The sequence below is a fragment of the Nasonia vitripennis genome (genome assembly GCF_009193385.2).
Source record: "Nasonia vitripennis strain AsymCx chromosome 4 unlocalized genomic scaffold, Nvit_psr_1.1 chr4_random0009, whole genome shotgun sequence".
NCBI classification, from domain to species: domain Eukaryota; kingdom Metazoa; phylum Arthropoda; class Insecta; order Hymenoptera; family Pteromalidae; genus Nasonia; species Nasonia vitripennis.
In genome coordinates, this window is record NW_022279645.1 from 1,049,730 (window position 1) to 1,062,285 (window position 12,556).

The following is a 12,556-nucleotide window of genomic DNA, read 5'->3' on the forward strand; positions in this document are numbered from 1 at the left end:
ACGAACAGTCACAGAAGACATGATCCGCATCTTCATTAGCGTTCAAACATACTAGGCAATTTGGGTTGTCCTCTATCTTGAAGCGGTTTAGGTAGGCTTGAAAGCACCTAAGCCCACTCAAAAACTACGTAAGGTTGTATATATTCACTACCCGTGTCGTCTTTTGGTCCAGTCAACAATATGTGGTATGAGGCGGTACGTCCATCGCCCCTTTTCACTGGAGTCCCATCGTCTTTACCACTCAGCTAGGGTTTGTTTCTTTACGGATTTCTAAACTTCTTTTTAAGTATTGTCACCACGCCAGCTTTCTTTGTATATATTCTTTCTTTCTGTTGCTGGCAGGTCAATAGGCGGCATACCTGAAATAAAGCACACTGCAATTTCTGATACTGTTCGGTAGGCAAAAGCGACTCGCAATGCACTTTTCCTATAAAGTGTTGACAGTTTTCGTGCATAAGACTTCACCAATATAGCGTCCACCCATATTGGGGCACCGTATAACATAATTGATGTAGTTACACTGGCTTGGAGTAACCTTCGACCCTGCGTTGGTCCACCTACATTTGGCATTAGTCGCGATAGTGCAGCACCGACTTTTGCTGCCTTATTGATGTGTTATTGTCTTTATTTTCTTCCTACTAGATATACGGATAGTCTTTGTTTTATGGCTAGCAAGCTCAAGTCCAGTCTGCTTTAGCCAATCGTGGATTATAACTACTGCCTTGTTAGCGATTTGCGTCACTTCTTCCTTTTGCTTTGCTACTAACACTACTGCAATGTCATCTGCAAATCCTACAACCGTTGCTCCTTCGAGTAGCCCTAGCCTAAGTACTCCATTGTACATGATGTTCCACAATAATGGGCCAAACACTGACGTTTGTGGGACCTCTCCGGTTACTTTATAGGTTTTCGTGCCGTTCTCTGTATCATACAAAAGGGTTCTGTTTTTCAGCTAGTTAGACATAATCCTTCTTATATATGTGGGTACCTTTTTTTGTAGTTTCTCGTGCATCTTGCCCCAGCTGGCTGAGTTAAGCGCATTTTTAACATCCAGTGTAACAATAGCACAGTACTTTTCGGCGTCTCCTTTCCATCACTTCCCTTCTATTGCAGTTCTAGCAGTGTTGACTACTAAGCTTAAGGCGTCAAGAGTGAAACGTTTCTTTTTTTGTATTGATATTTAGCTAGTCCACCTGGTGTGCATGTGCGCGCGTGCGTGAGTGTGTGTGTTTTATTCAACAATTTAATATGTACGAATGAATATATTATATTAATCTCACGTTTTTTATGTCTTACTAATAAGTTTAAATAACAGACCTAAGATGAAACGCAAATATAGATTATTTTTAAAGGTTCTATTTTTTGAATGGTAGCATTTCCGCTAAAAAAAGGTAATAGAAGTTGATAGGAATTGAAAAATTTTTGTATCAACTCTGAGTCTAACTTACTACCAGTTTTTGTCTTAGAACTTGATAAAACGCGATAAAATCAATTTCAGTCAATTAAATTCTGAAAGAAAAAAATTATTAGAAATCGATGTAAGTTTAAGACGATTGAGTCTATAGCTTCCAATTGTGATTTTCCATATAGAATTTTATCGACTTATAGTATATCAACCTTATAGTATTTTATCAAGTTTAAATATAAAAAATGGTATTTAAAGTTAAACTCAGAGTCGATAATAAATCTTATTGATTTCTATTAACATATGTTAGCTTTTTTTAGCAGGGACTGGAAATGGAAGCTAATGCTGAATTTTGTTATTGTTATAATTTTTGAACAAATTTATAATGATATAATAATAATGCAAAATACAATAATATAACACAATATAATATATGTTTAATACAATATAATAACAATACATTCATTTTTTTTCATTTTCTGTCGGCTTTCGGTCTACTATTGATTAATTTGGGATTCACCCCTTAGGAGTTGTTCAACAAATATACTTTATTTCGATCGCTTCCTGTTCATTTTCGGTATATTTTTCGTTTATTGCCGGTTATTTTCGGTCACTTCTGGGTAATTCTATATTTTCTCCGATTATTTTCGATTGATTTTCGGTTCACTTCCGGTCGACTTCAAAAAAATACCATTAACCAAAGCATTTTAGTGTTAAAAAATTAACACTTTTTAAATGACAGGTTATTTTCTTTATAAAAGAGAAAATAAAATACAACATTTTTTTAGTTATTGATTTTTTATTTATAATTAAAGCTTCTTATCGATTTTTTATTTTAAATTACAGCCTCTACATGCGAGTTCTACAATTTCTAACTGGATATATAACTCTCATAGACAGGTTAAGGAGGCTAAGCTGAATTGTTATAATTCACGTTTCTCTTTCTTAACCAATGTCGGTGAGACTTGGAGGGAACTCAAGAATCTTAAAATAGCAGACTAAAGAACATACCCTATTGCTTTCTTTGCTGATGATCGCAACAAGCATTTCAGTTTTATATAATCTAATTACCCTCTCCCCATGTCTGTCAAGGATTTTTTACACGTTATCTAATCTATGCGAATGTCCTGTAAACCGTACTGAAAAGGATAGATAGCGATCAGCCGATTAATAGTAGGTGATATGAGTTTAATATTTTCATTAAAACTAAAAGTTATCAATATGCATTTATATGAGATAAAATGTTAATGATATTTATCAGGTGATAATCATAAAAAAAATTCGTTTCCTTTAATATTATTTTTAAGGTTGTTTTAAATCATTGAAATTCGTAAAATTTACTAGCTGTGAGCTCCATTACTTTTATTCTAAAACTAAACTTACGTGGAGGGAGCAATTGTGTATCTTTGAGCAATAACATCAGACTGTGTAAACATATTGTGCAAATTTTTTTGTTTCCTATCATTAACTGTTACGTATTAGTATACAGTGACTTAACGTGAGCACAAAAACACAAAGATTTGTCAACGCTGGCATCTACCGTGTTAGTATGGACGATCCTGTTGAAATAAATGACGTCATTAAATAACGTCATTGGACGTGTGACAAATAGGAACAAAAAATAACGTTATTTTATGACGTCATTTTCTGAATAATTTGATTATATGAAAATTACATATTTGTGCAATATCTAAAAGTCCTAGATATTTGAAAATTGGTAGAAAAAAAACAGGTGCTATCATCCGGATAATAGCACGGAAAATGGGGACTAATGTCTGGAAAATGTTGTTATTGAATTATTTGTTGTTTAATAAAATTATTAAAAATCATTAATCTGTTGGGCATTAGCCCACATTTTTCGTGCTATTATCCGGATATTAGGACCTATAAGGCCTTTTATTTTTATCAATTTTTAAATATTTTAGAATTTTAGATACTGCACAAATATGTAATTTTCATATAATCGGGGGACAAAAGGTCATGAAATGACAATTTTTTTGTTCCATTTAGTGACACGTCAAATAACGTTATTTTTTTTTAATCAGACGCTTTTCAAAGGTGAGTTGCAATGGTTGTCTACCACCAAGCGTAGAAAGTACTTTTAGTTCTATTACCTCAATAAACAATCAAAACGCTTTGAAATTTTTTTTGTACAACATTATTGTCAGATTATAAAACTAAATATAAATCTTAATCCCGTCAATATTAAGTGCACAGCGAATTGAGTGCTCAGATGCGGCGCTAGCTTACGAGAATACACACAAATAATTGTACACGAACAGTAGATGCCTCGCTCGCTGACGCCTGCTCAGTTGTATTTCGATGACGATCGTATGTGTGTATATATATATATATATATATATATATATATATATATATATATATATATACATATACACACACATATATATATTTCATAAATACATTTTGTAGTATTTGTGTTAGTAATTTTTAATTACAGATAATAGGGAACACGCATTTTCGTAGTTATGATTTTAAATGGTAGGTTAAGGTTGAAAACGCATATGTAATTGACCGATTTTCGTGATATCGCGTATTAACTTAGTAAAACAATATTTAAATCATTGTAAAATCAGACAATTATTTGAAACAATGTCACGTGATGATGACGTCACTGAATCTGAAAAAAGCGGTGTGTTCGTAACGTCGTATTATGACGGTCCGCTGACGACACCTGAATATTTGAACAAACCAAAACAAATACCCTATCATTTGAAGGGAACCAAAAGAAATAGTTTTATTTAAAGGAAATTGTGTAATGTAACGATAATATGAACAACTGCGAAAATGTCCGAAAAAAAAACAGTCTAATCAAAATTAGTATTAACATTGTTTTGTGCCCTAGTGCAAAAAGACAGTTATAACTGCACCGGATTTGCATGTGATTAACATAACCAAATCAACTTTTGGCAAGTTCTGAGATGTACCTTGCACAAACCCTTTATTCATTGTTAAATCTTAGACTTCTATAAACACTCAACTTTCAATACATAGAAAATGCATGATTTTCCAATTGGAATTACACTCATCAAAAATGTAATAGTATATTATGACACTGTTGTGGGAGATGGTTTTCTACCTTGCTCGAGATTTTTCGCACGAGCGAAGCGAATAGATAAACATCTCCCACAACAGCCTCATCCGATGTTTTATAGCACAACAACCTCAAAATCGACAATAATTTAAAATTAGGTACACTCTATAGTGGATGGAAACGTCAAACTGTGGTATTCTATTGTCCTAATGAATTGAGTGACCGTCACAATACCTGATGAAACTTACTTAGTTCCTTGCAGATTTCGTTACGTCATAATCACGTGACATTCATTCAAACGTTACTTTTATTTTTATAAAAGCTCAATCATACATAATAAATTGTAATGGAGATACTTATATAATATCTTTTGCAAAATTAATATTTTCATTGATACTGATTCAAGTTAAATACTTAAAAAATTTATTTGCGGACTCATGCAAGTTTCCTAATGGACACTAGATTTTTATACTATAATTAGTTTGCATTATTTTATATAGATGTTCACTTGAAAGTTTTTACTATCAGCGCTGACTTATATACAGTGAATTACTATTTTTGTGCAATTAAAAGAAAGTTGAGATCAAGGCCTGTACCCGCAATTTTTTAGTTTATAAATAAAACATTTTGTGAATGTTTTTTTGTGAGTTAAAGTATTTAAGTAGAAATCATCCTATATTATCAAATTATATTATATTGATATTTACTATATTATATTGACAAATGCATGAGCTAAACATTATAACAAAAAATTTCATACAACGGCTGCACGTTTTATTAAATTATTGCGCGGGAACACTTAAAAGTGAATTTTGTCAAACAGTTTGCATCATTTTAAGAAAAATACATGTACTGAAAACCATAATAGAAATGTTCATAAAACGGCAGCAGCAATTTAATAAATAAATGCGCTGCACACTTTTGTAGTTATTTACTCAAATTATTGTAGTATTAGAAGCAGACTAAACGTTTAGAATGCTGCGCATGTTGAGTTTATATAAATACTTTCCTGTTGTTTACCAATAACTTCTGCGCATGGGCGAAAATATTTACAAAGAGCGTATGTAAAAAATTGGTTTCAGTACTCATTCTGCTCAGACCTGTAGAAGCGGTAACATCGGTGAATCCTATTATTTTAATTAATAAAATTGTCTGAAATATACTTTTATAGTTATTTACTTGAATTATTGCAGTATCAGAAGCAGACTAAACGTTCGGAAGACTGCGCAGGTTAAACTTACGTACATACTTAAAATATGTATGCAATAAGATCGGTAAATCATAGTCATAGATATTTTAAACGTTAAAATTCAGTATCAGAAACAGAAACGTTTCGAAGTCTGCGCAGGTTATCATTTATATTTCTTATTTGAAGTGTATTTAACGCTGTTTGTTTTGGCGATCGGTAAGACGGGTCCGAAATGATACCCTTAAGTCGATGCTATTGCACAAGGTTGTTAATTAATTAATGATTCAAATGAGATTCAATATAATAAAGTGGTCACTCTAATTCATAAAAAAATTATGAACTTGCAGAATCGGAGAACTGGAGAACCGAAGAACTGGAGAATCGGAGAAATGGAGAAACGGAGAAAGCCAAAATGGATTTCTGTTCAATATAATAGGGGATTATGCAATAAGAGACTTAAGTCGTAGTTTATTCCCGCGATTATTCCTAAGATTATTTCTTAAAAAGTGGGATCTACTTAGACACCGGTATTATAATGAATATATACATTTAAACATACAAAATATTCAACATTTTTAATTTTTAAATAACTTTACAATTTTTTTATAATTTTTTAACTTTTCAACACTTTAAAATTTTAAAACATATTAAGATTTTGTAGGAATAAAGTGAATGTGCGGAAATAAAGTAAATTTGCGGAAATAAAATTGTTGTAATATAGTAAGTATTATAATCTTGATTATAAGTACCAAAACGGTACACGTCGCGCCATCTATTGGTCGACGACGTTTTCGTGCAGTCAGACGAGCTCACGAGAGAGCAAGTGTACCGCGCATGCCTCGCGACTATACTCTAAGCGCCGACTACACTGTATACTCTGTTCTCTTTCTTCCCTTGTCTGTAAGACTCCGATGTGATCGGACGTGCCGACTACTGGGCTCTCAAGCCTAACTACTTTTTCAATATACATTATTATTATTAACCTCAGTGTTTATTATTTATTCCACCACTCCAACATGGTAGCAGAGCATTGGAAACTTTACTTTTTCAATTTTGCATTAACCTTCGGGGAAATGCAAAATTGAGGGGGGTAAAAAGTGAGGTAAGAAGAAAGCCATGTGGAAAAGAAGTTAACGGTTATTGTTAACAAAATGAATCGCACAGTGAAAAATTGAGCAGTGAAATTAAAGGAGAAAGTTTCTCAGAAAGATTATATGCTTGTGGAGCATTGAAATTTAAATTTTGTGTCGAAACGGCCGTCGAAAAAAAGAAAAAGTTCAAATGAAGATTAACCAGTCAAGAAAAGGTTCAAGTCAAATATATATGCTCAGTGACAAAGATTAAGTTGTCAGGTATTAAACAATAAGAAGAATTTTGAAAATTAATAAAGATTCAAGTGCGATGTCAATAGATTAAAGTCGGCAAGTGAAAAACGTGGTAACGTGCTAGTACAGAGCACGTGGCAATTTTGAGGTTAAGCACATGTTCTCGTGGCTTAAACATAGAGTAAAACAAGAAAATGAATTAGATGCTACAGATATTGAATTAACAAAGAAAATAAGAAATAACATTAGAAAAATATTTTTAAAAGAAATCAAGAAAATTGTTGTATTGAAAAATCAAGTGTACGAGAATATAAAGAAGAGAATATAAAGTCAAAGAAGAAGAATTAAAAATGACAAAACAAGCTAAAGTTGAAGATATTATGATACCCGTGTTTGATGGTGCAAATTACTCCAGTTGGAAAATAAGATTGATGATTTTATTAGAATATAAAGAGTGTAACGAACCTGCAACTAGTAAAATAACTGCTGCATACAAAGATAAAGAAGATGAATGGCAGAAAAAAGATTTAAAAGCAAGAACGATAATAATAAGCACTGTATCCGATAAACAATTAGAATACATTGGTGAATGTAAATCAGCATTTGACATGATGGAAAAATTCGATAAAATGTACTCGACGCAATCCACGTCACTACAAATAATTTGCAGAGGAAAGCTGGAAGAAGTAAAGTTGAAGAATTTTGATCAAGTAGACGATTTTTTCGCAGAATTCGAAAAATCCGTGAACGAGTTCAAGGCGGCTGGTGGAAAACTAGATGAAACAGAGAAGATGAGGTATTTAATACGAGCACTACCACCAAGCTACAGCTACATAGGAGACTTCATTGATGTCATTCCAGAAGATCAAAGGACAGTAGACTATGTCAAATCGAAAATTAAAGAAAAAAATTATGCAAAAAACGATTCTGATAAAAAGAGTAATGTAAGTACTTTTACAGCCAAGTTCGAAGGCAAATGTTACAACTGTGGAAAAGTTGGACATTACAAAAATGCATGCACGAGACCACCACAGCAGAGTAACCGAGGACGAGGTGCTCAATCCAGTCAAGGTCAGCGAGGTCATCAGAGAGGCTACAACAGAGGTGGAAACTACAGAGGTCGTGGTCGAGGCAGAGGACAAGGCCAACCCAGAGGTGACTTTTCAAGCGAGCAACAGGGCAACTATTCATCTGAATCATGGACTACGCAGGTATGCCACGACTCGAACAATTCTTATACCTATCCTCGGGAAAAGTATAAGAATGATAAAACAAGTCAAGTAAATCATGTAACAGGTTATAGCGAAAATTGTAGCGAAATCGATTGGTTATTAGATAGTGGTTGCACAGATCATATTATAAAAAATGATAAATTCTTTGATAAATGTGTAGATTTGAAGAATCCTGTTGATGTAAAATTACCAGATGGTAAAATGTTAAAAGCAACCAAAATAGGTACTATTAAGACTTATTTTAAAAATTATTATAATCAAAAATATGTTGATATAAAAAATGTCTATTACGTTAAAGGTATTAAACAAAATTTGATGAGTTTAGCAAAAATAACTGAAAATTATACAGTATTAGCAACTAAAGATATTGCAAAAATATTTAATAAATCAAGAGAGTTGATAGCTGTAGCAAACAAAAAAGAAAATTTGTTTTATATGAAAAGTTTTGTATCAAAAAGAGCAAGTAATGAAATGTATGTAAATTCACTAAAACTAACTGACAAAGAAAAATGGCATAGGGCATTAGGCCATGTAAATTTTCAATATTTAAATAAACTAGTAACTAATAAATTAGTTGAAGGATTGCCAGAAAAAATAGAAAATGTCGAAATGAAATGCGCAAATTGTATAGAAAGCAAAATGGCGAATGTACCTTTTGAAAATAGCAGATCAAAAACAACTGAAATTCTAGAATTGATTCATACTGATTTGAATGGTCCACATAACACAACTGGTTATGGTGGAGACAAATATTTCCTAACTTTTGTTGATGACTATAGTAAATGCACGAGAATTTTTTGTATTAAAAGTAAAGCTGAAACAGCTAGTTGTTTGAAAGAATTTGTTAATTTAGTAGAAAATAAATTCAATAAAAAGGTTAAAAAATTACGATGTGATAATGGCAAAGAATATTTAAATAAGGAAATTTATGACTTTGTAAAATCAAAAGGAATTGAGTTATTGCCATGCCCACCCTACGTCCATGAATTAAATGGAGTAGCGGAGAGATATAATAGATCTGCAATGGATATGGGTAGATGTTTAATGCGAGAAGCTAAAATTCATAGGCGTTACTGGCCCGAAATCATAAAAACGGTCGCGTATTTAAAAAACCGTACAATTGCAAATACAGCGGAAAATAAAACTCCTTTCGAGATATTCTTTGGTAAAAAACCTAATGTAGATAACTTAAAAATTTATGGTAGTCGTGTCTTTGTAAGAGTACCAGAAACTTTACGAAAAAGCAAATGGGACGATAAAGCACAATTAGGCGTATTAGTAGGTTATGTAGAAAATGGTTATAGAGTCTTAGTAAATGGTAGAATAATTCATGCTAGACATGTTCAAGTAGTTGAAGAAAAAACTCAATTAATTTGTTTAGAAAAACTTGATGATGAAAAAGATAGAGATTTGGAAAATAGCGAATCTGAAAATAAAGGAAATGAAATACTAGAAAATGAATCCAAAATTGATAAATATGATGTAAATTCAAATAGAAAAAATTCTCTTATCTCTACTCAGACCTTCGGGGAAAGTAGAGATAACGAATTAAACTCTGATATTGCTGAAAATGAAAATTCAAACTTAAAAGTGCAAAGAAAATCAAATAGAAAGAAAAGTCCTGTAAATAGATATGGAAATCCTGTAACTCATTTTATCTATGTAAATTACATTGATGCAAATATACCGAATACATTTGAGGAGGCGTTAAACTCAAATGAATATAAACAATGGAAAATTGCAATGGACTCAGAGATAAATAGTCTAAACAAAAATAATACTTGGCAAATTGTTGAAAGGCCAAAAGACAAAAGGGTAATTGATGTAAAATGGGTCTATAAAAAGAAAAATAACAATGTTTATAAAGCGAGATTAGTTGTAAGAGGATTTCAACAAAGAGAATACATTGAAAATGTTTATTCACCAGTAGGCAAAATGCAAACATTGAAAATTTTATTGTCTTACAGCTGTAAAAATAATTTATTCATAGAACAAATGGATGTAGAGACAGCTTTCTTAAATGGTAATGTAACAACCGAAGTATATATAAATGAACCGAAAGGTTATGAGACTGGTGACAATAAAGTTTGCAAGTTGCAAAAGGCATTATACGGATTGCGAGAAAGTCCTAGAGCCTGGTATAATTGTTTCAACGAATATATTGAAAAATTGAATTTCATGAGAAGTAATTACGATTACTGTCTATACGTAAATAATACAAGTAAAGATCCAATATATGTATATACTAGTCTTTGTAGATGATCTCTTAATTTGTTGCAAAGACAAAAATAAAATAAACAAAGTTAAAGCTAGTCTAATGCAAAGGTTTGCAATGAAAGATATGGGCAAAATTAGCCAATACATTGGTATAGATATAGATTACAGTAATGATAGAAGTAAAATGACATTAAGTCAGACTAAGTATATTGAATCTTTAGCTATAAAATATAATTTAGAAAATGCCAAACTGTATAATACTCCAATGGAGTCCAACCTAAAACTAGAACAAGCTAGTGAAATTGATGAAAATATAAAATACAGAAATTTAATTGGCGAACTATTATATATAAGTACAGGCACAAGGCCAGATATATCTTATAGTATAAATTACCTAAGTCGTTACCAAAACTGTTATAACCAAACACATTATAAATATGCGATGCGAATTCTTAAGTATTTGTACAAAACAAAAGATCTCAAACTAACTTACTGCGACAATGCTAATACCGAAATATTAGACTGTATGGTAGATTCTGATTATGCAGGTGATAATGTAGATAGAAAATCTACAACAGGCTTTGTAATTAGATTGTTTGGAAATTTAATTTTTTGGAAAACGCATAAACAAAGTACTGTAACAAAATGTTCTACTTTTGCAGAATACACTGCTATGCCAGAAGCAGTGACTGAAGTTTTGTTTGTTAGGAATCTATTATGTGAATCTTTTGATGTAAATTTCGAAAACCCGATTAATATATATGAGGATAACTCAGGTGCAATTGCGATTGCAAAAAATGGTAACTTCACAAATAATTCAAAGCACATCGAAGTGCAGTATCATTATATAAATGAAAATTATGAAAATGGAATAATTGACATTGTAAAAATAGATTCAAATTCGAACTTAGCTGATATGTTAACAAAAAGTCTCGATAAGACAAAATTTATAAAAAATAGACAAGCATTGAACTTGGCTTGAACTTGGTCAAATACATTGAACTTGGCCTGAACTTGGCAACATACCATGGAAATGTATTATATATCTCATCAAGATTATAAACTTAAGGAGGCGTGTTGTAATATAGTAAGTATTATAATCTTGATTATAAGTACCAAAACGGTACACGTCGCGCCATCTATTGGTCGACGACGTTTTCGTGCAGTCAGACGAGCTCACGAGAGAGCAAGTGTACCGCGCATGCCTCGCGACTATACTCTAAGCGCCGACTACACTGTATACTCTGTTCTCTTTCTTCCCTTGCCTGTAAGACTCCGATGTGATCGGACGTGCCGACTACTGGGCTCTCAAGCCTAACTACTTTTTCAATATACATTATTATTATTAACCTCAGTGTTTATTATTTATTCCACCACTCCAACAAAAATGCTACTTTTGTCCCGATTTTCAGAGAATAAAGTGGCTATTATAGTTTAGTCGTGAATAAACATTATTTTATTTTGCTTTTGAGACACGTTTTTGCATTGCACTCACTTATCCAACTGCAAGTTCAGGCTAAGATATCACCTTAATATAGATTTTGTTAGGTTAATTGTGATATACTTACAACCATTCACGCTAAATTCAATAACTTGAGTAATTTTTCTGCACATGGTGTATTTTGCGCCTTCTACGTGTTCTGAACAGTCTTTTTTTAAGGCATCTGGTGGATTTGTTTCAGAACATCGACTATCTATATGACTGTTACATTCATAGCACCGCAGACTATCAACACCTAAACATAAATCAGTATAGAGATTTTTATAAGCATAAGATACTCAGAACTTATTGTTAAAAATAAAATTTCTATTATTTTCTATTATGATTTGTTAGTTAACAGACATATGCACATAAAAGGCGCGTCATGCTTGCAAATTTCAAGAGATTTTTTAAGATGATAATTTTACTGAAAAATATAATTTGTTTAGCACAGATTTCAATTATTTACTCTTCACAGAAATCAATAAATAAAAGCTTAGTTCAAAACATGGAAATTTCGCGGACTTATGGCCAACCGTCGGTGAACATTTTCAATTTGTCACCAACGGTTAGCCGTAAAATTTCTATTAAGGCAAGAATTAAATTAGATAACAATAATAATATTCAAATCTTATCTATTTAATAGTCATATG

At 32.0% G+C, this 12,556-nt stretch overlaps 1 protein-coding gene across 1 annotated transcript in view; it reads right to left on the bottom strand.

Moving 5' to 3' along the window:
• LOC100216354 (uncharacterized) overlaps positions 1 to 12,556 on the bottom strand; it is an 80,720-nt gene that overhangs the window by 26,508 nt on the left and 41,656 nt on the right. The window contains exon 2 of the mRNA NM_001142369.1: positions 11,992 to 12,159. Within this exon, the coding sequence (NP_001135841.1) occupies positions 11,992 to 12,159 (168 nt within the window). The remainder of the gene's footprint in view (positions 1 to 11,991; positions 12,160 to 12,556) is intronic.